This window comes from Desmodus rotundus, chromosome 2 (assembly GCF_022682495.2).
Source record: "Desmodus rotundus isolate HL8 chromosome 2, HLdesRot8A.1, whole genome shotgun sequence".
In the NCBI taxonomy this organism is placed as follows: domain Eukaryota; kingdom Metazoa; phylum Chordata; class Mammalia; order Chiroptera; family Phyllostomidae; genus Desmodus; species Desmodus rotundus.
The window spans coordinates 206492317-206518316 of NC_071388.1; the positions used below are offsets into that span (position 1 = coordinate 206492317).

General features: G+C 58.1%; 1 protein-coding gene across 1 annotated transcript in view; it reads right to left on the reverse strand.

Moving 5' to 3' along the window:
* Positions 1–343: 343 nt before the first annotated feature.
* ASB18 (ankyrin repeat and SOCS box containing 18) overlaps positions 344–26000 on the reverse strand; it is a 41387-nt gene continuing 15730 nt past the window's right edge. Inside the window, exons 3-7 of the mRNA XM_053919452.2 lie at positions 25856–25985; positions 22083–22350; positions 14329–14833; positions 1828–1941; positions 344–1122 (exon numbers count right to left, since the gene is read on the reverse strand). Of these exons, the coding sequence (XP_053775427.1) occupies positions 937–1122; positions 1828–1941; positions 14329–14833; positions 22083–22350; positions 25856–25985 (1203 nt within the window). The 3' untranslated portion in view covers positions 344–936. The remainder of the gene's footprint in view (positions 1123–1827; positions 1942–14328; positions 14834–22082; positions 22351–25855; positions 25986–26000) is intronic.

The window sequence follows — 26000 nt, forward strand, 5'->3', positions numbered from 1 at the left end:
CCCGGCTGCTCCGAGTCACCCAGGCTCTGGGCCAGAGCCGCTGAACTGGCTGTCTCTAGTACCTGGTTGTGGGCGGCTGGTGTCCTGCGGCATGAGCGCCCACATAAAGGAGTGGCTGGGGGTGTGAGCGCCGGGTGGCTTGGTGTGCATTTAAACAGCACGCTGGGTGGCAAGCTGTCTACTCTCTCTAGGAACCGGTGACCCTGGGGTGGGGGGCAGTCTCTCCAGAGTCAGCAAGGCCTCAGATACCAAAGCACCAGAATCCCAAAAATAAGAGACAGGGTTGATACAGCCCTGGGCTGTGAGGACCTGTCTCCCGTTAGGGATGTAGGGCTGAGCTGCCTGCAGCCTGTCCGTCTGTGGCTCCCTGGGCCGCCCACTAGGCGGGGCCAGCCAGGCTTCTGTGAGAACGTCAGACTGAAGACTTCCGTGGGGCGAACATGCCCACCTCACAACCCCGCCAGGGTCCGTCCGGGAGCCCTGGACCCCCGTGCTGGAAAGCACCTGTGGGCTCGTGGGAAGGCGATTTATTGTGGAAGTGAGTGTCCTCCTCCCACATGCACGCCTGTCATGTTTTGGGGACAGTCTTTGCAGGTGGCCAGCCTCCCAGGATGGGTGGGCGTTTTCCTGGAGGCAGAGGGTCTGAAGCATGGGGGGCCGTGTGCCTACTGCTAAGCCATGGTGGGTGGGGGACACGCCTTGGAAACACAGCCAGACCCGTAAGTTCCACTTCTGTGGAAAGGCCCTTTGTGACATGGTACTTCAGTGGTCACACTCGCCACCCTCAGAAGCAGCCTGAGAGGCAGCAGGGCGCTCATTACCCCTGCATCTCAGGGGAACCTGAAGGTGCCACCAGGTCCGCCGTCCGTAGTCCCTTCGGGCGCTGTCCCCGCCACAGAAGGGCAGGCGTGGGCCAAAGTCCAGAGGCTCCGGGCTTCAGCGCAGAACACCCTCTGGCTCCAGAAGGAGGTAGCTTCGCAGGGACGCGGGCACGGGCAACCGGGGTACCAGGCGAGAGCACTTGCTGCCAAACCACCTGCGGATGGCGCAGCGGCAGAGGTGCTGCAGGCGGCGCGGGCCGCGGGCCGAGGCGAAGAGGGACTGGTAGAAAGGCCGGTGCACCTGGAAGGGAAGGAGGGGACGTCGGTCCCTGCCCAGGGAACCTCAGCCATGTCTCCCTGCCGGAAGGACGGAGGCCCTCTCCACGGCTCCCCGGGAAGGGAGCAGCACTGCCTGGCGCGACGCCCCCTGCACCGGGGGTCTGCCCCGTTCTCAAGCCCTGTCCTGCCCAGGCCCAGCGAACCTTTGGGAGGTCTCCCATAATGCAGGCGTCCGCTTGAAGTCCGCTCGGCCCCGCCCCTTTGCACAGTGCGACGTGTGCTGACCAGTAGTGAGCACGGGACTCAGTCGATGAGGGGACATTTTCTAGAGGTTTCTGGAATGCTCTTTCTTAATCAAGTCGGGCATGGCTGTAGGGCCTGCAGCTGGCTCGGCCAGAGACGAAGCCGACACACAGGAGCCAGAGCCTGGGGACGCAGGGGCTCAGATGCCCATCCTTGGCCGCAGCCGGGGTCCCCGAGCCCTGGCCAGCGTGGGTCTCTGTGCTCCATGTGGCTGACAGCACCCCAACTCTACCACGGGCGCTTGGCTGGGTGACGGCTGAGCCTCCCGAAGGAAAACAGCAATACTCACGGGCGCCCCAGGGCCTCCTCCGCCCTCCTCCTCCAGGTGCTTTGTACTCACCTGGGAAGTCGTGCAGACCTCCTCACAGGTGAGCAGACACAGAGGACAATGCTGGACGACAGCGGAAGGGAGGCGGCCCCTCACCTGAAACACCTCCTCGGGGATCACCTCCCTCCAGGACTCGGACACGCGGAGCTGCGGGTAGGAGTTGAGAAGCACCTCGATGACCGCGGGGGCTGGCGCGCACATCTTCAGCACCTGGTCAGGCGGACGTGGGGAGACCACAGTCAGCCGACTGGCCTTGGGGCCCAAGTGTGGAAAGGACGGGGACGTGGAGGTGGGTTGGCACCCCACTACTGCCTGTGTGACCCCACTACCCTCAGCCCCCCCGGGAGCGGCGGTGATCACAGGAACACACAGCAGGCCTGGCGCTCTGCACGCTCACGGAGAAGCAGAAGGCCGTGCGGCCAGAGGGCCTGTCCGTCCAGCCGCCGTGCTAGCCTGGGAGGGGCGCTCTGCGGCCTGGGGTCCAGGACCATGCTGGTGCCTCTGGGGAGCTGCTCGGGACAGCGACGAGGAGCTGGGGTGGGGGGGAGCGCGTCGGGCCCAGGGACCGCGTCCCCAGCTCCTCACCTCCATCTCCTAGTCTGTCGGGACACTGGGGAAGAAAAATTGCCTTGCTGTGGAGATCCCTCTCGATCTGGCGTTTCCCGTTATTTTCACCGTCCTCCCCGTCAAAGGACTCCTACTTGGTTATTTGCACATTTAAAATCCGTCAGCGCACAAAGACGGGAACCCTGTGCTTTTTAAAAGTAAACTTCTTTGTTACAGGGATATTTGAAGGGACACTAAACTGGACCCAGCGATAGGACAAACCCCCACGTACCCACCCATAACACATGCAGAACTCCGCCCACCCACACCCTCAGCCCCTCTGCCTCTCTGCCTGATACTGTTTTAGAGCAAATGCAGTTCTGTCACTGAGCCCATCAGTACCTTAGTGTCTCTTAAAGGGCCCTTTAGAAGAAGCAACACAGTATCACTGCAGCAACTGAGAAGTTAACAAGTCTCTCAGTACCATCCAGTCAGTGTTTAAACTCGCAGATTTCTCTTGAACGCCATTGGCTGAAAAGTGATTGTTTGTTTGAACAAGAACATGACACAAGTGGGATCAGGTGGTATGATGCAGTGTCAGATTTGTTTTGTGTCATGGGAGTCATCTGTTGGAGAAACGAGGTTTCCTGCCCCGTGGAGTTCCCACCGCTGGGGTTTTGCGCACTGGGCCCCTGTGGATGCACGGGGCCATGCTGCTCCTCCTCTGCTCCCCGGACACGACCAGTTAGACGTGGAAGCTCCGTCGGGTGCAGAGCTGGTCTTGGGGAGGGGCAGGGAAGCCTCACGGTTCTGATTTTCAGGCCTGAGATTTACCAAGTGTCATAAGATGGTTCTTTGTATTTGGGGGTGGAGAAAGCTGAGTTTAAGCCATTTTTCCAAGACCAGGCAGCCAGTACCTGCAGCGGAGAGCGCGGTCAGAGCCAGCAGCTGCGTCCGGCTGCACCACGCTCGCCCGCCTCCCTGAGCAAAGACCACACAGAAAAAAGCATTTCCATCACCGCCCCTTTATGGCTTCTCCGGGTCCTTGCACATCTAAACCCCCTTGAAGATGCAGACAAACAAACGGAAAGTCCATGTCTCTTTGTTCGGAGAGACCTGTTAACGTTTTGTGTGCACACTGCTTTACTCATTTAGACAAAGCGTTAATACGTGCAACAAGAAGTGGGCTGGTGCTCTGCATGTTATTTTGATACTTGATTTGTGTATGCTCCAAATAGACTGTGAACCAAAATTGTCAGTGGGTACCATTTTAGTGGTCATGTGGTATTTTATTTTGTGACCGCATCATCTTGTAGCCAGTGAGTTAACTGCCGTGAGCTGATGCTGTTAGCAATGAACAGCCTTGAACATAATTCCACCTCCTTCTGCCCCCAACCATCCTAGGTAATAGCTCTGTCCCCTTCCTGCACTGAATTCCCAGAGGTAAAAATGCAGGGCCAAAGGGTAGGTACCTTTCAAAGCTGTTAAAACATATTATCAAATTAGGAGTGTATAAATTGCTACATTTCTTGAAGAACTGAGTACGAGGATGCCTCTTTCTCCCTACCCAAACCATCTCATTAATTATTTAAATTTGAGCCCCAGTCGGTGTGGCTCAGTTGGTTGGGCATCATCCCACAAACCAAAAGGTCACCAGTTCGATTCCCAGTCAGGGCACATGCCTGGGTTGTGAGTTCTGTTCCCAGTTGGGGTGCCTGTGGAAGGTAGACAGTCTATGTTTCTCTCCTTCTCTTTCTCCCTCCATTCCCCTCTCTCTAAAATAAAACAATAATTAATTAAAAAAATATATGTGATAGGTGCAATATGGAATAGTTACACTTGTTTTAGCTGGCCATTTTTTTCTTCCTTTCTAGATTACTACATTATGTCTTTTGCTCATTTTGTCCGTAGTGTGCTCACTTTCTCACTGATTGTAAGCGCACCTTATTTATAAAGGCTGCTTTTCAGATAGACAATTATTTTTGCAGTGGCGTTTTCCCTTCTGAACATTAGTACTGCTTCTTTACGCCGGCGAGAGCTTCCAGTTCAACGTTGAACAGTGTCGACAGCAGGCAGCAGCATCTTTTTAAAAATTGTACCAGGGCTGCCTCTGATGACTCGCCACGAACCCAAGCTTGGGTATTAGTTTCCAACAGACTCGCTCTTCCAAGTCCAGGACGTGCCTCTCCATGCCGAGGCTACTACAAGTTTCAGGACTTAATTTTTATTTTTGCCTTTTTTTAAACCAGGTTGATACAGAAAGATTTTCCAATATTGACCCACATTTGCCTTCATAAAACAAACTTTACACGGCTATTCTTCTAAACAAAGTGGCAGATTTAACTTCCTGAAGTTTTGGGTATCTCTTTTAATAACTACATTTGATGAATAGTTTTAGTTTGGGGGCTATTTTTCCAGGTTTTAACATCACCATATGTTAACTTAGTAAAACTGAGAAGACGTCCATCTCTTTGGCACTGTGACAGATTTTGAGAAGCGGATGGTTATGGCATTAACCGGCCCTGCTGGACCTTGTCCAAGCCTGTCGTGCAGCTGCAGGCCGTACTTTGTATTTGCTTCCCCGGCTGCTGGCCTATTTGGTTTCCATTCCTTCTCGAATCGGTGTTGTTAAGCCCTGTTTTCCCGGGAAGCGGTCCTCACTTCTCGGGAACTCAGCAGCGCTCTCGCATCAGGCAGGGCCCAGCGGGAAGCAGACGGCAGGGGACACGGGGGCTTCAGGAATGTCTATGGATGCAGGGGCCGTCCAGCCCGGCACGAGTGCAAGGGGACCGCCAGGGATGGCGCCTGAAGTGAGTATATTTCCTGGGCTCACTGTCCTTCCCCCCACTCCCGATGCGGAGAGACCTCACTGGCCAAACCCAGCAAGGCAGGGGGCAGGGGCCGGCGGGTGTGCCCATCTACCTGGACAGGGGCCATCTACCTGGACAGGGGATGTCTCCTATTTATATCTCCTCGGGAAATAATTCTGGTATTTGCATTTCACTTTACAAGGGGCCTTATTTAAATGGTCTCTCTTTTAACTGGGTCGCATGCTCACCACCTGTCGCTAAGCCCGTCCCTCCACAGGCGCTTCCCAAGCTCGGACCAGAGCCAGGGATTGTGCTGGCTGTGTGCTCACAGCCCGGCCTGCCTTCCCAGCACTTTCCAGCCCCAACACAAGTCCCAGACGCTGATAAATAAGGCTCAGGGGCTGCAGCCCCGGGGTGGGGGACCACGGGTGCTAGACCTGGGTTTGCAATGGGGTGCTGAGTTGTGCAGGAAGATTTCTGGAAGGAGTGGCATTGAAACTGAGACCTGATGGTGGGGTAGGAGGGGCAAAAGGCAGGGAGGGCTCTGGGGCGCAAGAGTGTTCCAGGTAGGGAAAGCCTCCACCGAACACGGAAGGGGAGGCGAGAGGGACAGCACACTGTTGGCCGGCCCGGTCCGAGGGGGAGCAGTGAGGCCTGCGACTGCAGAGGACAGCGGCGGCAGGTCGGGAGAGCGGCGTCGCCACGGGAAGGGGGCTGGACTGCATCTCCAGGGCATGGGGAGACCCTGAAGGGTTATGAGCGGAGGAGAGACAGACAGGGCCAGGTTTTAACTGAGAAGTGTCGCCGTGGCCGCCTGGTTGAGAAGAGCTTTGGGTGGTCACTGCTGGAGGCAGAATGCCCAGGCAGGAGAATGTTCCTGCCATCTAGGCAGGGAGGGGGCGTGGCCTACACTCAGGGGCTGGCATACAGGATGGAGAGGGAGGGGAACAGTTTGGAGAGCGATTGAATTTAGGAGGCAGAGGGAGAGAGGAGATGGATTTCCCAGTCTTTCCCACCGCCGCTTTGTCAGATGGCGCCCAGCCGCCGCCGTCCACAGCGCGGACAGTCGTCCCCGCCACTCTGCCCACGCTGCCTCGCCCATGGCCTCCGGGATCTGGCTGCGCCCAGCGCTCAAGATCTGCCTCGCCTTGTGGGGCAGCAGCCGCATCTGACACAGTTGGGTGTCCTCCACTTGGGTACAGTCGCGCTTGGCTTCCGCAAACCACGCTCTTATCCCATCCTCTCCCCGTGTCCTCGGTGGCTTTCTCGACTCTCGTCTTCTGACGTGGGAACGCCCCTGCATTCAGTCCTCATTCTTTTCCTTTTTGGAATCCTCACCTGAGCGTATGTTTTATTGATTAGAGAGAGAGAGAGGACAGAGAAACATCGACTGGCTGCCTCTTGTACGCACTCCCACCAGGGATCAAACCTGCAACCTAGGTATGTGCCCCGGTCGGGGGTCGAACCCACAACCTCTGTGCGTTCAGGACGATGCTCCAACCAGCCAAGCCGCTCAGCGAAGGCCAGTGCTCGCTCTTCTTTTATTTGCTCTCACTCCCTGGTCGCCCACTCCCACTTCCCGTTTCCTGGCTTTAGCACCGTCCCTATGGCCCTGGCCTTCATGGTGCGTCTCTAGGCCAGTCAGAGCCGGGCGCGCCCATCCCACTGCCGCCTGCGCATCTCCACTCAGCCGTGTCTCCCACTGAACATACCCAACCCCAGCCTCCCGCGTCCCCCCCAGGCCCTGGGCTTTCTCTGCCCACAGCCCTGGCCACCCCAGATGGCGCCACGCCCACCCGAGCCATCTCTCACCTCTCACTGCCCACATCCCATCCAGCCAGAAATCCTGCTGGCTGTACCTGCCTCAGAATCCCGCCACCTCCCCCGCTCCTCACGCAGACCGGGCAGGTCTCCGCCCCTGTCTCCCTGCTCTAGTCTCCTCTTGCTGCGTGTTTGCTCAGCCTGGAAACCAGAGGGTCCTTACAAAGGCCGGCCAGGTCCTGTCCCGAGTCCTAAGGACATCCGGCACTGCCCCACACCCTCGGCGCCCCTCCCCCGCCTCCCTCATCTACTGCCTCCCCCTGCTTCTTCCCTCCAGGTCCCTATCACTTTAGTGGCCTGTTTACCGTGTCTTTCCCATTGGAAGGTAAGCCCCACTCACATAGCTTATCACTCAATATCTGTTGGGTAAATACATCAGGTAAATAAAAGTATGTTTTTTCCCCCATAATGCATTAAAAAGCCTTGTCTTATGAACTCATGGCAGCTAAAAGTGCCTTCCTTTCTCCATCAGAATGAAAGCTGTCCTGGCTGAGCCTGGAATTCTAGGGTCCAAACTTATCCTTTAAAAACTGCAGATTTTAAGCCTGTAGAGGAGAGTTCTTTGTCTTAGGGTAATACTGCAGCAGAGAAGCCTGAGTCCAGCCTGGTTCGTATTCCTGTATGAATAACCTGCTTCCTGCTTGGACACTTTGCAAGACTTTCCCATGCCTTGTTACTTTTAAACACTTCACGTAGTCATTTATCTTTATTTTGAATTCCAGTTGGCACGCAAGATTGCCTGGCTTCCGGTGTAGGACACAGTGACTCCACATCCCACCCGCCTTCCGGAGTGCCAGGCCTCTCGGGAACACGTTTGGGGGGGTGCACGCACGCCGGCGGGCGTCTGGCCCCGCTGATCTGCAGAGAACGTCCACGCAGCGTCTGAAAGTCGAAACTGTCGGTGCAGCCGAGTTTGCTGCTGTGACGTCTTTGGTGACTGTCTCTGGCCCACTGCTCGGCGCTCCTCCAGTAACTTCCATCGTGCGTCTGGGGTTGGCGCTCTGCTCTCTGCCCTTGAGGCCATTCACTTTCTCTTTTAGTTTCTTGGCTTTCCCCCCCTCTTTTCACTTAAGAAGAGGTTTAAAAAAATTTTGTTAAATCCACATCCAAGGACATGTTTAAATTGCGTTTAGAGAGAGAGGAATGGAGAGAGACATCGATACGAGAGAGAAACCTGGATCGGTGCCTCCCATAAGCGCCCAGATCGGGGATCAACTCTGTAACCTAGGGACGGGACCTGTCTGGGAATCAAACCCACAACCTTTTGGTTACTGGACGACACTCCAACCAACTGAGCCACGCAGGTCAAGGCAAGAAGAGCTTTTAACCTTAGTCCTTTGTCACAAGTATTGGCGTGGACTTCCCAGCACACCAAATGAGTAGAGGAGCCCAGTCGCGGTAATTCCATCCTTCTTGTCATTTGTGGGTTTGGGGCAGGGCGGTTTATGCCGATGGGGCCCAGGAAACACAAGGAAGGACTCGCTCAGGGAAGGGGCTTCTGGAGAAGAGCAAGGCGCTGGCCCAACTGTTTCCGGAAGCTGTTGCGGGACCAAGGGAGGGGCTGTTTGGAGGCTGAGCTGATCGCTGCCGCAAAGTCAGGCTTAGGCGGGCTTCAGAGGAGAGGGACCGTGTGCACTTGGGAGACAGAGCGGAGTGAGGGCCAGCCCATTGTGGGCCTTCCCACCCAGCTGCCCGAGCCCCATCGTCCAGGGTGTGCGTGCCCTGTTGGTGTTCCCGGCCAGCACAAGCCACACTCACACGCCATTTCCCGGAGCAGGCTCTCTCTCTGAGGTCAGTCATCCTGTTTTGGTTTCGGGAGAAAGCACGCCAGTAAGCCAGGGCTCACCCTGGACCCCGAACCTAGTCTGGTTACAGACAGATGGTGTCCCCGGTAATGCCCACTTCCCCGGTCTTCCTCGGGCTACTCCCAGCACCCAGCCACCCTCCAATTGGCCAGTTCACCTCTCTGTGAGGCGTTAAAGGCTTCCCAGTGGCTGCCTGCAACGGGAGGGGCCCCCACTGCCAGCTGCCCTACCCCAGCAATAGCGCCCCTCCCCCAGGGCCCCTCCTCCCTGGGTCACAGACTGTGACAAAGCCTTATTGCCTGTCTCTGGGAATTCATTTCCTGTCTCTCTTCAGTTCCACCTCTCTGGGGCCCGCGGGCCCTCCCCATGCCCTCAGCACTGTGCCCCCTCTTGTCTGCCAGGCAGCTGGCTGCCTTCATTATTTTTACGCCAACACAGTTTAAAAATCTCCGCTGCCTCCTTGCTGTCTGCGGAGGAGCGGCTGCCACATTACTGTGACATGCTGATGTCATTAGCGTCCACGCGCCTCTCTCCGGCTAATGAGGCGGCAGAAAGAAAATTAAGGGGAAAAATCACACAGGCACACTGCTCTGTGTGGAGACGGAGAAATAAAACGAGCAAGAAAAACAGAGGTGCGCTATTTACGAGCGCTCCCCGCCTCCCCGGGGGACGGGGACACTCGAGGGTCCCGCAGACAGGAAATGGAGTCCCCGGTTTTGACTGGTGCCCCCCCAGCACTCGCCCCCTGGAAAGCCAGTGTCGTGGGAGCCGTGTGAAGCCACTGTACCTGCTCCCGTCAGTAGGGGAAGGGAAGCCTCGAAACTTTACGTCCGCAGGTTCAGCATGGCGAATGCCCAGAAGCTGGGGCAAGGCCAGAGCGCTGCGGATGTGTCTGGAATCTGCCTTTCTGGACATCGGCCTCCGTTGCCCCTCCCGCTGCAGCCCTCCCCTGGACTGACACCGCAGTCTGCGGTTCTCACCTGCCCCCACCCCGGTGTGCCCTCTGCACGTAGCAGGGAAATCACCCCAAAACGCTCATTTCATTAGGTCACCTCTCCGCTTGGAAGGATGTCACAGATTCCCATTGTTCTCCGGACAAAGGCTCAAACCCTAACACGGGCCCTGCCAGGGGTGCTGTCTCAGCTGGCTCCCTCTTGCTGATCCCTCTCCCGCTACCGGCCATCTCTCGCTGCACATGGGGGGCGCTCTTTCTGCCCCAGGACATTTTTGGCCTGGGAGGGCCTTCCCTCCCCTCTTCACGTAGCCAAGGCTTCGGCCTTCAGATCTGGGCGCACTCACCCACTCACCCGTGCTGGGGGGAGCCCGTGACCACTCCCCTGAGCACTTCCGAGGGGTGGAGGGTCTTTGCTCTGCACCTGTCCTCACCACAGCAGCATCCCATGGGTGTGTGTGGCTGTCCCACCCTCCTGAGGGGGTGCCACTCGGGCGGTGCGTACATGTGCCCCCGTCCAGCACATGACCAACTCCGGCCCTGCTCGCGGCCGTTCCGCAGGAATGCTGGCTGAATGAGGAAGTGCTTCAGGGATGCCCGTGGGAAGCACGGCCGATGTGGTTTGGGGGAGCCAGTCCAGCGCTGGTGTGGTCCCTGCCCGACCCCACTCACAGGCAGACGTCAGTTTGAATGTCTGTGGCCTCCAGCCCGTGTATGTCTGCCGGCTGCTGCTGGCCTCTGCCCAGCAGAGCACGGGGCTCCCTGGGAGACAGCACGAAGTGAGGGACGGGGTTGGGGGGACTGGCACGCTTTAACCCCAGGAGTTGACTGCAAACGAAAAGTGCTCACGGAGGGGTCCCTGCGTGGTGAGCCAGGGTGTCTCCCAAACGCCACCCACGGACAAGGCAGGACAGAGCGGCTCCAGACCACAGGGTCCGTCTTGCAGCTCTGACTTTGGGAAGGCGAGTCCCACCTCAGCATGGGGCCAACGAACCCCCACCACACACCCTGTGTGCTCGGGCGCTCTGCTCGGGGCTTGGCCCTCAGAGGCGTAGGGTGGGGAAAGCAGCACTTTGTTGAGAAAAGAGGACACAGGCTTCCCGCCGGTCTGATGAATCCGGCGCAGGCGAGGGGCAGGAGAGAGAAGGCGGCAAAGCCCTTCCTCCAGACCAAGCATCTGCCCCACCACGGCGGCCAGCGGCGGTGGCAGAGCAAGACCCACAGTCGGACGTGTTTCTCTGCCCTCCTGCCCACTCTCCTCCGGGCCGGCCCCCCTGTCCCGACCACTTCCAGAATTCAGACCTGGCTGCCGCCTGCCACCGCGGCCTGCCCCTGCCCTCGCGGCCGTCCCTGACTCTGGTGTTAACTAGAGGTCAGCCAGGCACACAGGCCTGGCATTGTCAACACGCTTGCTTCCCAAGCAGTGACACCGCTTTGATTCTCGCCGCAGAGCACTGTCCTCGGCGCGGGTGCATGCTCGGAGTCCGCCTGCCGCGGCGACGGTGCCTTTGTCTGGGCATGAGGGAACTGTGATTTATGTCACAAGCTCGCTGTGAAACCTTTTGCCTCGGTAATTCTGAGCTCCGTGGGTGTCTCTTTACATCTATTTCAAGTGCGGCTGCTGCCCACGACCGCGTGCGCGGCGACACTCCCAGGCCTCTGTGCACCCTCGCCGCAGTGCGGCATCTCGCCCGCGGTGTATCTTTGTGGCTGGGCTCAGTGTGTTGGCTGTGCGCTCCGCAGGGCCCCTGTGCAGAGCCGGTCTGCCGCTTTGATGTCAGGTATGGTGATTAGACCCCTTCCCTGGGGAACGCGCAGGTGGCCTGGGTGGAGGGAGATGCTGCGGCCGGATCTCCAGAGTGTTTGCCCTGCTGGTCCTGGGCCCAGGCTGGGGCATCCCGGGGCACTCGTATCTCAGCCCAGAGGACTACTCTCAGTTCCAGCTGCACCCTGCTCCCAGCAGGGAGTGCCATGGGCGCCCCCTGGAGGTGCGGTTGACCGCAGCACAAAGAACAAACTCGGATCCCCGTTTCCGGGGGGACTGAACCGCAGGCAGAGAGCCCTGGAGTTGCTGGAATCCCCTTCCCTCACTCAACAATGATGGGGGTGCACAGCAGCGGCTCTGCGTAGGTGCAGGGGAGGAAACGGCGGGCACTACTTTCTGGTGAAAGCCTCAAAGTATTAAGATTTCAAGGGGGAACTCCAATTCCTTCCACAATTGCTGGCAGGTGCACTGTCACTTCTCACGGCCTTTTGACCCCTGATATAGGAAACAGCCCCCCAAACCTAAATGCAACTAGCGCCCACTGCCCGCCCTCCGTTCCTGTGTGGCTGACACAGCAGAGGGCCCCTGGAAACCCTGAGCGGGAGGCCCCGTGCCTTGCCCTGCATGGCAAGGTCAAGGTAGGGTCATTCCCACAGCCTTGGAGACGGACTTCCTGTCCCCAGGGGCAGGGGCCCGTGGGGCTGCACCTCAGACTTGGGCACCTGGGCAAAATCACTCAGACAGTGTGACGTCAAGGCCGATGAAGGCCTATTTCTAGTCACTGCGGAAATATACTGACCTCTTTGTTCTTTACAGTAATTTGCCCCAGATATCCTTCACGGGGGGCCCATCATGTAAGGCGTTTTTCATTTGTGGATGAGAAAGGGGCACACACCACACCCGACGAGCTCAGGGGCGGCCTGCGTGGTGGCCGTACACACTCAGAGTCGGAAAGTAACGGCCTCCTGTGGCCTGAACACAAGCCTTCCTAACTAACGCAGCTCACGGTGCGCGGTCCTGTCCCGGGCCGGTGTCTTTGGACAGAGGCCCACCTTTACCTTAACGGGACCTGTCTATTGTCTTTTTGCATCTACAGAACATACCTGTGGAAGGTCAGGGTAACTTCCTTTCTGCAGACCCCTCAGAGCACAATCTCCCACCAGGGAAGACCCCAGAGACCCTCACTGCTACTGTTACCGTGTTAACCGTTAGCCGTTAACCATTCTGTCCCCATCTATGCACAAGACGTGCGTGTCTCTTCGTTTACTTTTTTAGCCAGCCTCAGAGATTTCCCGCTTTGCTTCCTCCGCCTCCCTAATTCATGACCGTCGGGTTTCACGTAACCCCCTTTCACCCCGCCCCCCGTGACTCTAACGTATAAAACAAGGCGCAAAGTCGCCGTCCTCCAGAGCATTTGCTCAGTCCACTGAGATTCTGCTTCACGGCGACTGTTGTCAGTTTGGTTCAAATAAACTCATTAGAATTCTGACAGGTTTGGACATTTCTAACGCTGACACATTTCTTCACACATGGTCACGTGATGAGGGCTGCCGCGAGCATCTGGGTGTACGGCACAACCGTGTGCCCTGGAGGGACAGTGGGTGGGGCTCGTGTCCAGGGTAAGGGTCGTGAACTAAGGCTGCTCACCGTGGGACGTGTTACAATGTAAATTGGGACTAGAAAAGGTAAGTGTTAAGGAATATAGGACGGCCAGCATCTCTCCCCTTTCACCATGTTGGAATCACCGCATTAGTCGGGCGCCACAGGAGAACTGCTCAAGGACAGCGTGAGAGTTGGCGTGAGACACTTGTCACAGTGGTCGAGGACACGCTCAGGGAGTCGTTGGGGTGGGTTTTCCACCTTTCACCTATGCTTTTACAGCCGCAAGCTTTCCTGGGCTTGCATCCACAATGCAGCGTTCGCATTGGAGAGAAAGGGGGGAACCGCACTATTTCGGACCATCTAGAATACTGTCCTCTTTGGTAACAGCCTCTTTGTTCGAAGCTTGTCAGGCTAAAGCATGTCCCTCGCCTACGACCGGTGAGTGTGGGCGAGGGGGTGATTTCTAAACTCCGCACACCCAGTTTTACTTCTGAGTGCCTTCCCTTCAGGGAAGTCTTCAGAGGAGGCGATCTCTCATCCTAACCAATATTTTGGAACTTTTCTTTTGGAAATATTTTTTGTCTTTTGAGTATTTTCTCTGGTGAGAAATCATTATTCTTCCCCTTTATTATTTCAGGCTAGATCGGGCACCTGGAAAAGGTGACAAGCCGCTCGGAGTCCCGTCTGCTAAGCGGGCTGAGGTCCCAGACTCTGGACAAGCCACTTCGACTGGAGGAAACCTGGGAGAGGGACATCACCTGCCTGGGATTTCACAGGAAATGCCTTGAGGGCAGGATGGGGGGATTAGCAACCGTGTAATTAATCTCATTAACAAGGTTGGGTATTTTAATCCAGAACAAATGCCAGATTCGATAAGAAATCGATTTTCCTTGTTCTGAAAATTACAACAGAAGATGAATTGCCAGAGAAAGATTTTAAGCCACGACAGCGTCATCGAGATGAGTGTGTGGGGGGTCTCCAGGTGCCTACTTGGAAAGGACCCCGCAAACCAGCTTTTTCCCACCCCGACCTCTTAATTTTCTAGTTGCTGGAAGCTTCTGGGCCCAGTGTCCTCAAAGTGTGGTCCCAAGACCAGACACCTGGGCCTCCCCTTGGAACTGTCAGAAACACCGACTTCGCCATCCAGACCCACGGAATAAGCATCTGCGATTTCCCAAGTCCCCAGGGGGTTCCCCCGTTCCTGGAAGTTTGAGAAACGCTGCATGCCACCCAGTGCAGGCAGGCCGGGCCCTGCCCGGCAAAGCTCGGGGTCGGGGGTCCCCAGCTACCTCTCACCTTGGGGAAGGCGTCGGGCCACACGGCGGGGGAGCCGTGGTTGAGCAGCGCCTGCACGATGCGCTCTGGCGCGGCCTGGGGAGCACAGGCGGCGGTCTGCAGCGCGCGGCCCAGCGGCGAGGCGCCCCCGTAGTCGAGCGCGGTAGCGTCGGCACCATGGAGCAGCAGGAGGTTCACCAGGGCCGGGCGCACTTGGCTGCAGGCCTTGTGTAGCGGACTGCGCTCGTCCTCGTCGCGTGCGTTGGGCGCTGCCCCGCGCTGCAGTAGCAGCTCGCACAGGCGCAGGCAGCGCTCGTGCTCATCAAGCCGCAGCGCTGCCCCGCATGCCACGCTCAGGGCCGTCTCGCCGCGGCTGTTCATCGCATCCACGCGCGCCCCACGGTCTAGGTAGAGGCGCGCATGCTCGTCCAGGCTGTGCTGTGCCGCCACGTGCAGCGGCGTGTCCTGGCTGGCGCCGCCTGCGCAGTGCACCGAGGCACCGTGCTCCAGCAGCGCCTGCGCGCACCTGTGGGGAGGCCAACACTTGTCAGCTGGTGGCCAGGGCCTGACGCCCCACACCCACACCCTGCCACTGGACCCGCCACCCATTGGCCGCCCTTGAGGGGGCTTTGGACAACCCCCGGAGCTAGTGGGCCCCCTGAAGAGCGAAGGTAGCCTGAGAGAAAGGACAGGAGTTCAAATGTCCTGGGCCCCAGGGTGTGGGAGTCGGAACCGAGCTGGAAACAAAAAAGAAAAGGTGCAGCGGAAACCTCAGAGGGTGCCAGGCCCACCGGGTACTAAATGGTGGACATAGCTAGGGAGAGGCCCAGGAATCTGCAGGGTGCGGGGTGGTGGGACTTGTGAGTGATTTGTAACTCACGTCCGTGCTGCCCTGGGGGTGATGTGGCTCAGGGGCCAGGGCTTTGTCACCCGCGGCAGTCGAGGGCCGGCAGTCACGGTTCTGAGGAGGGTCCCTTAGGCCACCGGGCTCTCTCAGCTAGCAGTGCCTCTTCTGTTAACCACTGAGCGTTGGTGACAAGCAGACAGTGTGAGGCAGGCTCGCCCTGCTCCCGCAGAAGGAACAAACCTACGCAGCCCTCAAGGAACTGGCGTGGACTGGCCCTAGGCTGTCCTCATGGCTGGATGCACGGTGGACACATAACCCCGCCTGCCTGTGGGGTGACCTGTGTGTCCACTGGACTCTCCATGAACAGATTGGTCCCCCGGTGCCCTCCTGTGGTCTCCCCTCAGTGGAGATGCCTCCAGGCCCACCGACTGGAGCCCACACCATCCGTTCCTCCGGGCCTCTCCCGGGAGGGCAGCCTCCTCAGGGCCTAGGCCCCCCGGGAGGACTCTGAACCCTCAACCTGAGCTCAGGTGGCAGCCTGCTGGCCAGGCTGCTGGACCCTGGGGCCTCAGACCCTGGTGGGAACCTCAGTCTGGCCCCGCCTGAACGCGGGGGGCGGTCACCTAGGCCCGTCTCCGTTGTGCTGGCCCTGTGCTCCGTGGGCACTGCCAAGACACCAGCCCCGCTCCCCAGCGCTCGCCCTTGTCTTTCTTTCGGACCGTGGTCGTCCCGGCAGGCGTGAACTGGAGGGTGTCTCTCTATGGTTGGACCCGGCCTTGCTCCCATGACTGACGACACTGAGCACGCCTTTGTTTGCTCATGGCCGTTGGTCTGTCTTCCCGACGTGTCTGATCAGGCTCTCGCCCAGACGGCGAACGTTCGATTGGACCTGGGTCACTTCTTTTAACTCCTGACGTGCGTGGCAGGGATTCGAATGGGCCTTGGCAAGTGACCAGAAGGCTGAGCCATCCACCCCGGGACGCGGTGAAGGGGCAGGCAGGGGACAAGCCTGGGGTGGACCGTGTTTGAACGGTGTGGGTTGGGCGTGGGCAGAGCTACTGCCTGACCCCACTCAGCTTTGGAAAAACAATGAGATTAATGAAGGAGAGGCGATTGTTCCGCATCGCCTCTCTGATGACCTTTGCTCCTGGGTCTGACCTGTCCTCGGTGTCCCACCTCACTGGCAAAACAGGGGCCCTCGGCGAGCCTCGGTTTTCTCATCAGCAGGGTGGGCATAAGCACATATCCAGGCCTGCTGGGAGGAGCTTGGCCAGTAAGGCCCTGGCCGGTGCTCAGGGACGTGCGAAGCTGTGTGCCGTATTTGCCGTGTAGAATGCGCGCGTGTTCACCCAGGTTTTTGAGGGAAAAATAAGGATGTGCGTTACACGTGGGCAGCACTAATTCTGTAGCTATATAAGTGTTTTTAATTCTTTTATTAATGCTTAGGGGTTAAAAGTGTACTCTAGAAAGCAATAATGATATCTGTATGCAGAATAATACCCTGGAATACAATCACCGGTTTTGTTTCTAAATATAAATAAAAAACTGAATTAAAAAATTAAAATGGAAGATTTTTCTCCTGAAAGTTTGGGCCAAAACCACGGGCGTGCAGCACACAGGGCAAAATGTGGATATCAAGGCCCCAGCGGACAGCCCCTCCCTCACACGGCATTCTTCAGTACCCCTGCGGGGCTGCGGGCTCCCCTTGAGCCCGACTCTGCATTCTCCCCTCTGCTTCAACAGGGAGTCACTCACTCGCCTGGGAGGTGGAAGAGGGGACGGTGTGTTGGGGTGCCTACCAACGCCGTGAGCCTGTGGCCTGGGCAGGGGAGCTTCCTGATACCGGGGAGAGACTCCTGGGGTGGGGGGAGGGCTCTCAGCGGTTATTCCCACTCTCTCCAGCCTCCCCTTGACCCTCTTGCTGGGGAAAGCAACCCTTCCTTCTCTCTGCCCAGGCGTCAACCCGCCAGGTCTGAACTGGGAGAGCATTGCCCAGTGACTTCCCTCCGATTTTCTCCCTCTGAGATGCTTCTCTGCCTTTGCAGGCCCGGCGCTGGCTTGCGACTTATTTTTCATCCACTTGAATGGACACAGCTGGGACGGAAAAGTAAACTTGCAAACTTTGTGCTCACGTGTCCTCAGGGGAAGCCGGCCCTCCCTGCCTCGGCTGGAGTCAACTCAGCCTCAGCCGAGAGAAAGAATTGACGCTAATTCTTTTCTCATTTTAATCATCTCAGAATTTGAAAAAAGGTCGAGGAGAGCACTGTGGTAATGCACAGGGCGAGGCTGGCAGGCAGGCTACTAACGCGAAGACAGTAACTTTACCTGAACTTTTCTTTCGGGGAAAATCTCTTCAAAAGGCTCCTAGATTAAAGCACGGATGTTCCTTTTTATGGGTTGGATTCTGAATTCTGAAGCTTGCGGGTTGGAAGGAAGCACAGACAGGTTTTTTTTTTTTAATCCCAGGAACTCAGAGACTCAAAGGTTTGAAAGTCCTGCGCCCATGGAGAATTGCCGACTGAAAGGGCTGCGGCAGAACTGGGTCCCGAGGTGTGGGGACCGCTGTCATCAAGAATAAGAAAATGAAATGGCTCCGTGTGGAGGTCAAGGACCCTCTCTCCACTGAAAGGTTAAAAAAAATTAAGGATGACCTACAATCTGGGTATGAAAAGAGTCTAGAGAAAGCAGCTCTTTCTTGTCAAAATGATGATGTCCCTACGACCTTCTCGGAGACTGACTTTAGGGGACTCTTTAAGCTGAAACGCGCCGGTCAAAACCTCCAGCCCGTCCTGACATCTATTAACTTTTTGGTCTTCAAGGCACTTGGCTATGTCACGGTGGGTGTGTTGCGGGGGCTCTGGCGGTGTTGCCTGTTATAATCACGGAGAGTGGAGGGATTCTGAGTCAGCTGCCGCACCGTCCCGCCTGAACTTCTGGTGTATCCGTCACGTCGGAAACGTTCCCCCAATGACCAGGATTTAAATGAGTCAAGACGGTCAAATTAAATCGAAAGGCAGGAAGATTCATGTAGAGAGACCGTAGACACAGGAGAGAAAGTGATGAGGAAAAGAAGGAAGAGGAAAAGGGGGAGGAGGAGGAGGAGAGGGATGTTTCAGAGGCTGGCTGCACACAAAGGCCTTTCTAAAGTCCTTATTAAACAACACCCTGGACCTGCACGGTGTTTGCAAAGCCAACCAAGGCGAGGAAATTAGTCTCTACGGCACAGTGCGTAAGCGGAGTAGCGCTAATGGTGCATGGGGACCGCAGCCCTGCGTGGTGATGCCCCGCTGCGGGCGTGTCGGCTGCGCTGGGGCCCTTGTGGGACTGGCGATGTTCATGCCCTGGCGGGCGTTGCATTCTCATTTCCCAGTAAACAGGCATCTTTCTCTAATACGGTTGGAGCTCAAGGCGCAAAGCAAACTTGACTTTTAAAACTTTGTGTTTTTAAGTTAGGTTAGATTTACGGAGGAGTTGCAAAGATAATGCGGACAGTTCCCAAGTACCCTTTATCCCACTTCCCCTAACGTTAACCTCTTATAATACTCTGGCACATTTGTCTGAGTTCGGGACTTAACGTTGGCCTGGTTCCGCCAACAGGGCGAGGCCAGGCTTGCTCACGGAGCCGCGGTCGTCAGCACACATGGTACTGGTTGCAAAACAGGCACATTCGTCAGCGAGGCAGTACTAGGGAGGGATGGCTCCGCCATGGGCCCTGGTGACTTTGCACGTGTCCCCAGAGGCCATGGGACAAAGCCTGGCCCACTGCTGATCTAGGTCTGGGGGGAAGGCCCCGTGACCCTCTGGGAGGGGAGGCGTGTGAGGGGCCACTCTGAGGCCGCAGCCCGCTTGCCTCCCTATGTTGCCCAGGAGGCTCTCCCGCGAGACACTTCGTCCTCGCCCGCTGGGCCCCCTGAGGTTGGGGACTTCCTGCCTGGCCCCCTCAGAATACAGCTGTGGACTATAAAACCTATAAAACCGCTCCACTGAAGTCAAGATGGGGCTGCTTAGCAACGGGGCCGCTACAGCTCGTATTGTCACCAGCTGGTCCCTTTTGTCTGGGTGTAGTCCTTTGTGCTGTGTCGGACGAGGACCTTGAGGACTGCACCTCGGCTAGTCTTCTCTTCCCTGTTTGTGTGAGTGACAGCTGGTCTGAACATAACCCGAACTTCCTGTGGGTGCGCCTGACAAGGCCCGGAAATGAGCCCCCACGTACAGTCAGCTGGTCTGCGCCAGGGGTGCGAAGTCAGTGCAGTGGAGAGAGGACAGGCTTTTTGACAAGTGGTGCTGGACCAACTGAATGTCCAGGTGCAAAAAAATCCCCCCCAAACTTCAATCCGTACCTCACACCGTGTTCAGAAATTAACTCATAACGGCTCATAGACATAAATGTAAAATATACAATTACTGAATTTATAGAGGAAAACATAGGAGAAAATCTTTGTGGCCCAGGTCAGGCAAAGGGTTTTGGCTACAGGAGCCTGACATAACCCCCGAAAGAAAGGGATTGCTGAGCTGCGTGCCCCAGCGTGAAGAACTGCTGGGCTTCAAAAGACCCTCGTGAGAGAAGAGCATGCAACACAGAGGCCGGGAGATAACACGCCCGAATCACGTGTCTGGGGGGACTTGTATCCAAAGTTACGAAAGAAACCTCAAAATTTAAGAACAAAACAAACAGCCCTGTTCTTCAATGGGCACAAGATTTGAACAGGCACACCACCGGAGAAGATACAGGGATGGTCGATACATCCGCGCAAAGATGCTCAGCATCACGCATTGCTAGGGAAACGCAGGTGGAAACTCCATACCTACGGAACGTCCAGGGTTAAGGAGTGTCCAGACCAAGCACTGGTGAGGATGGAAACAGTAACGGGGGAGAGGAGGGTGGGATTGGAGCCCACCCCACCGTTCTGACACCGTTTCTGCACATGTGGACTCTGAGTAATGTGTAGCTTGTAGAGGAATCCTAGGAACTAATTTCAAAAGATACAGACCTTGACCTTCAAGCATCCCAGCTCCTGGAGATCTGCTGACCTTCAACCATGGAAGCAGGATGATGTGAAGCCAGGATGACTAAACCCGGATGACGTGCCCCGGGTGTCCCTGTCCTTATCGGAATGGACTGTGCTCGTCTGCAGGGGGAGAACTTGGCAGCCCCTCCCGTGATCTCTTTGTCTGTTCCCCTCCCCCCTTATAACACCTCTGCCTCCTCTGAGGGGGGAGATGGGCTTTGAGACGCGAGTCCCCCATCTTCCAGGTGGCCAGTATGTGTAAATAAACCACTTTCCTTTACACCAGCACCTGCCTCTCAAGTACTGGCTTTCTCAGCGGCGGGCAGCGTTCAGTTACAAGGATGCACGCAACTGGACCTCCTGAATCACCAGTGGGCCCGCACAGTGGCACAGCCCCTGGGGACACCGGCGTGGCAGTTTCTTCAAAGGTTATCTTTCAATCACACCCTATGACCCAGCCATCGAGGCCTGAGTACTGACCCAGGAGAAAGGAAAGCAGGCACCCCCGCAAAGCCTGGAGCACAGGTGTTCACGCAGCTGTACGGTAACAGCCGGAAGCTGGGGACAAGCCTCAGCCTTTCTACACAGGGAGGGAGGGACGGCCACGCCAGGGAACGCCCGCAGCCGGGACACCACACAGCGACCACCGGCAGCGAGTTACGGACACACACACAACAGGAGGGCTCTCAAAGTGACGATGGGGACTGAGTGATCCCAGGTGAAAAGGAGCACGTTCCACTTATATTGGACTCTAGCCAATCCAGACTAGACTCCGGCACCAAAAGCAGATGGGCGCGGTGACGGCGGAGGGGTGAGTTCATGCTCTTGGCTACGGGGATGGGTTCAGGAGTGCACAGATGTCTGTCCAAATTCATCAAATCGCACACTTTACACGCGGGCAGCGCATTGCACGTGGTTACAGCTCGGTCCGGCTGTTCCTAAAAAACACGCTGGTACACCAGTTCTGTCACCCTCAAGGCTCCTTGTGGCCTGCCTGCCTGTCTGAGCCCCCACGCCGAACTCAGGTGACATCCGTAGGTGGGGCTTTCATAGCCTGGGTCACCCGGAGCCCCGTAGTCCCGCCTGCCTGCACTTCCCATGGTGATTCGATTCAATTCTCAGTCCAGAGATAGAAGGCCGAGAAAGCACAGCCCCGAGGGCGGGGGCCAGCACGTTCTGAGTAAGAGAAATGCTCAGATGGCACCCTGCGAGCCGAGACACGGGACATAAACCCTCCGCGCTGACACGTGGCCCCACAGCCTCTCCCGGGCCCGCTGGACCCCACGGGGCCAGACACCCTGCAAGGACAAACGCGGGCTGGACGGACGACCGTGGCGCCTGCGGAGCCGCAGCACCTGTGTGGGCAGTGGGCTGGGGCTGCTGCGTCCCGAAAAACGACCGGCCCAGAGCGGCTTCCTAGTGGGACTCCAAAGCCCCACCCGAGGAGCTAGCCATTTCTGTCACACTGTGACAATTATTCTGCATAAAATTATCATTAAAAACTCTAATTTTTCAGCCTCCAACCCCGCCAGTGGCCTTTTAGCACTCTTCAGCGGGCGTCTGCGGGCCTGATCAGCCCGCTCATTAGCTCGGTGTGGCGCCGCCCCCTGCGCTTGCAATCAAGGCTAATTACACCCTCGGGAAGGGCCAAGTGGGGTCCGGGACTGGGGCGGGGACCACAGGTCCTGGGGGCGGGGCCAGGGTCGGAGGGGCGTGGCTGGCTGGGGAGCCTTGGCCATGGCAGGGTCCCAGTGGATGGCTAGTCTGAGGTCTGGGTGGCGTCTGGGCCCGGAGGTGTCAGGGGTCCAGTGTGGGCTGTGGCAGGCTCCAGGGTCCCTGGGGTGGAGGGGCGTGGCTGGCTGCGGGAGCTGTGGCCCGCCAGGGTTGGGTAGCCTGCCGGCCAGGGCCGTATCACTTACCCCAGTGAGGCTGCCGTGCGGCAGAGGTGCAGGGGCGCCAGGCCCTCAGCGCTGAGCAGGTCGGGGTCCGCGTGGTGCCGCAGCAGCAGCTCTGCACAGGCCGCGTGGCCCCCCAGGCAGGCCTCATGCAGGGGCCCCCGCCCTCCGGGGCTGGCGTCAGGGTCGGCACCCCGGCCTAGCAGGTGGCCCACACAGGCCTCATGGCCTCCGGCTGCAGCGATGCACAGGGGTGTGGTGAGCTCCCGCTTGTACTCCAGCGTCCAGAGACCTGGGGTTGGGGGGTGGGGAGGTAAGGTGAGTAGGGGGCACCGGTGTGGGGCGATGGCCATTAGGGCTGAAATAGGGTTAAACCATCTCTTAAAAGCAGGTGCCTGGTGGGCAGGTAGGGAGATCCACACAGACCCTGAGGCCTGGGACAGAGAAGGCGGAGAGATCCAGGTGGACACCCGGAGGAGGGAGCGGGGTTTTGGGGGGCAGCTGGGAGACAGAGGGGAAAAGACAACCACAGAGAGGGCTCACAAGGGCAAACCGAAGAGTAGGAAGAGGGGAGACAGGGCACCCGCCTGGGGAGCAGAGCTCGGGCCCACTGGGAAGGGGGCAGAGAGGGAGACAGAGAGGGCAGCAGAGAAAGAAAGAGATCGGAAAGGCCAAACGGAGCCAGAGAGAATGGGGGGCAGGGAGGTTATGGAGAAGCAGAGGGCTTTGCCAAGTGAAAGGGCGCCTGGGACCTCAGGGGCCATTCGAGGCGTTAAAAGCTGGCCAAGCAGGGTGGGCAGGGGAGGGCTTCAGTGTGGAATTCACATTTTCCAGGCTCTGAACGGGGCTGGGGGGAAGGCAGCTCGAGGGAGGAGAGTCAGCTGTCAGCTGCAGATTTTTCTGGAATCCAGCTTTCTCTCATCCGGCCCCAAACAGACCCTTTATCCTTAAGAGGAGAAGGCAACAGACAAAACAGACCGACCCGCGGGGCCGGCGCCGCTCGAGAAGAGGACGCGGAACGTCGAGTCCCCTCGGAAGGGACCGCGCGTCAGAAGCGCGCTTTGATGTGGTGGGCCCCATCCAGCCCGCGCCGGTTTGTTTCTCCGCGCTTTTCAGGGTTTTGTGTGCGTGTGCGTGCGTGCCGATTGCTTGTTCTCACAGGATGAATGGAGCAGGTGCCATCCATTTTACTTCTCTGAAAACTTTGGGCTTTCAAAAGGCCCGGGGAAGGTTGTTAGCGGGCCGGAGCGCTCGTGGAGACGGGGGATGCGGTCCCTGGCGAATACACTTCAAGGGACAGGAATTCACACGGCAGAGCTGCCTTCTGGTAACGATGGAAGAATCGATACTGTGTCTGTAATGAGCTGCTGAGCAGACCCTTTCCAAGGGCCACCTCCTTCCCGGGACCCCTGCTGCGCAGTTTTGAAAGACCACTCATAATTACCTCCCTGCAGAGTTCCGGCCTGCCCGCGTCCCCAAGGCCCAGGGTGAGGGCTGTTGCATGCTCCGTGGGGCAGCCTGGGCGGCCTGTAGTCCTGGCCATGGGAGATGGTGGCCAGAGGCCCAGGGGACAGGGGCTCGTGTGGGTTCGGCCTGCATTCGCAAGGAGGACGGTGCCTGACTTGGAGCTGGGAGGACGGAGCTAGATCCTGACGATAATAATAACCTACACTCCCGCAGGGCCAGCTCCTGGTTCTCGATTCTACTCGTTTTCCTGTGACAGAAGCTTACTTACTGGGGGGCGAGGGAGGGGGTGCCCCATTCTCTAGGGCATGCTGAGTCCCCAGCTCGACTCACCCCCAGAAGCTGTTCCCCTGCCCTGGTTCCCAAGCCTTCCCATGCACTGACAGGGTGGGGCTATGGTGGGCATGTAGCTCAGGCCTAGATTAGGGCCAGCTCGCTTGTCCGGGCCCTGGGACAGAGGTGGCAAACTCAAGGCCGGCGGGCCGAGTCCGGCCCTCCACCTTGTTTTATCTGGCACCTTGTCTCTACCCAGTGGCAGTGCTGAGCTCCTTGTCCCTAGTTAGGGAGTAGTTACATTTATACAGTCCTAAAGTTACAGTCGGCTTTTTGAAGGCAACCTCGAGGCTGATGTGGCCCCCGGTGAAAATGAGTTTGACACCCTGCCCTGGGAGATGGTGCCGTGTCCAGCCTTCCAGAGAACCTGGGTTCTGAGACAGTTCTCGGGATCAGAAAGCCTGAATCAGCTTCCTGTAATTCCCACCCCTGCAAGGCAGGGGGGCTTTGCTAAACATGGGGGTGATGAGGGACTCGAGTGCCACCAGGGGAAACACAGATGTGGGCTTCTCCCACGTGGTACTTCCTGCTGAATGCCGGCTCCTCCATGCCAGCGCTCTCCGCTCTCCCTGGGCTCTAGCTGGGGGGGGCCAGCTTCCATCAGGGAAGCTGGGCCAAGGGGCTGGCCACTGTGATCCTGCTTGGTGGCCCCCCACCCCCGGGAGTTGGCCACCAGGAAGTCATCACATGGGGTCATGTGTGCTGCTGGGCCAGCCGAGAGGGAAGACCGGTTGCTGGGCAGGGAGGGTGGGAATCCAGCACCCCTCAGAGTGGCCCACTCTGTCTTCCTGGCCCGCCCCGTCATCCCAGCTCTCTGCTGCCCCTGCCCCGTGGCCAGCTCATTCCCCCCGTGGGTGCCCTAGCTTCCTGTCACACAGGTGCACCGTAGTGAAACAGCAGCTCCTAGGGGTAGAAAGATGAAGCAGGGAAAAGGAAGGAGGGGCAGATTCAGGGCATGGGGACACTAATATGTATTTGAAATTGCAACGTCTGGGCTGGGTGGCATGACTTAAAAAAATAAACATTAATCAAGCATTCCAACAGCTGGCATCCTTGATCGACCTGCTGCCCAGCCCTTGGGGGACTGGGTGAAGGAGGGGAGGCCCAGGACGCTCCGGGACACCCTCGGCCGGGTGGTGGTGCAGCCGCACAGGAGCCCCTGCCTGTCACAGACGCTGCCGGGACAATGTTGCAGCTTTTCCCCCGCGTGAGGTGAGAGCAGGACTGTGCCAGCGCTTTGGAAACCGGCCTTCCTCATCCTTTGCCAGAGCTGATGAGTCGGGGACACAGGACACTGACCGTTGGCCCACTGACCACAGAGTCTCAAACCCTCTTGGTCTGGCAGAGCTGCCGTGGCTCCGACACATGACCTCCTGGCGAGTGTGTGGCATCTGGGCGGCTGGCGGCGGGGGCGGGGGGGGGGGGGGGGACGAAGTGGGCCCAGGGCAGAGCACCAGCCAGGAAAGCCTCTGCGGCCTGGGGTCTGGGCAGCTCCCCCACGGGGTCTTAAGGCAGCAAGAGGGTGCCGAGGCGTACGCTCAGCCCTCCTGTTCCTTCGCTCCTGCTCTCCCGTCCCGGGCTCCCCTCCCTGCCAGGAGCACGTGCGGAGTTCGCCCTCCGTTGGCGCTGGCTGTGACCCAGCACCCCGCTGTTCAGGGATTCACAGGAGGACCTCAGGAGCTGCACGCCAGGGGACGGCCCACGCCCTTGAAGGAGGGACGCCCCTCCTCCGTCTCCCGGCACTGGCTGAGAGGTGCCCTGAGTATGGCGGGCGGGCGCTTCTCACCAACACCTTGGTCTTTTCCACCGGGGACTCTCACATCCCGTCACCTGACACCTTAACACTCCTGCCCACATGATGCCCGTTGTAGCCCCCTTCACTCCCTCGCATTAGACGCAGCCCCCGCGACAGCGGCCCGCCCATGCGGCACTCTGCGTTCACAGGAGCGTCAGCAGCTCTGAGCAGTGCCAGTCGCTGGGCTTTCAAGGAGCAGGGCTACCTGATAGTCCAAAGGTGGCTGGGGCGCTCCCCTGCCACTCCATCTCCTCCTTCCTGAGCTCCAGCACCACATTGGCACCCTGGTCCGTGAGGGGGGCCAGACGGTGTAGGTCTCCCGTGAGCAGGGCCGCCTGGAACTCACGCGC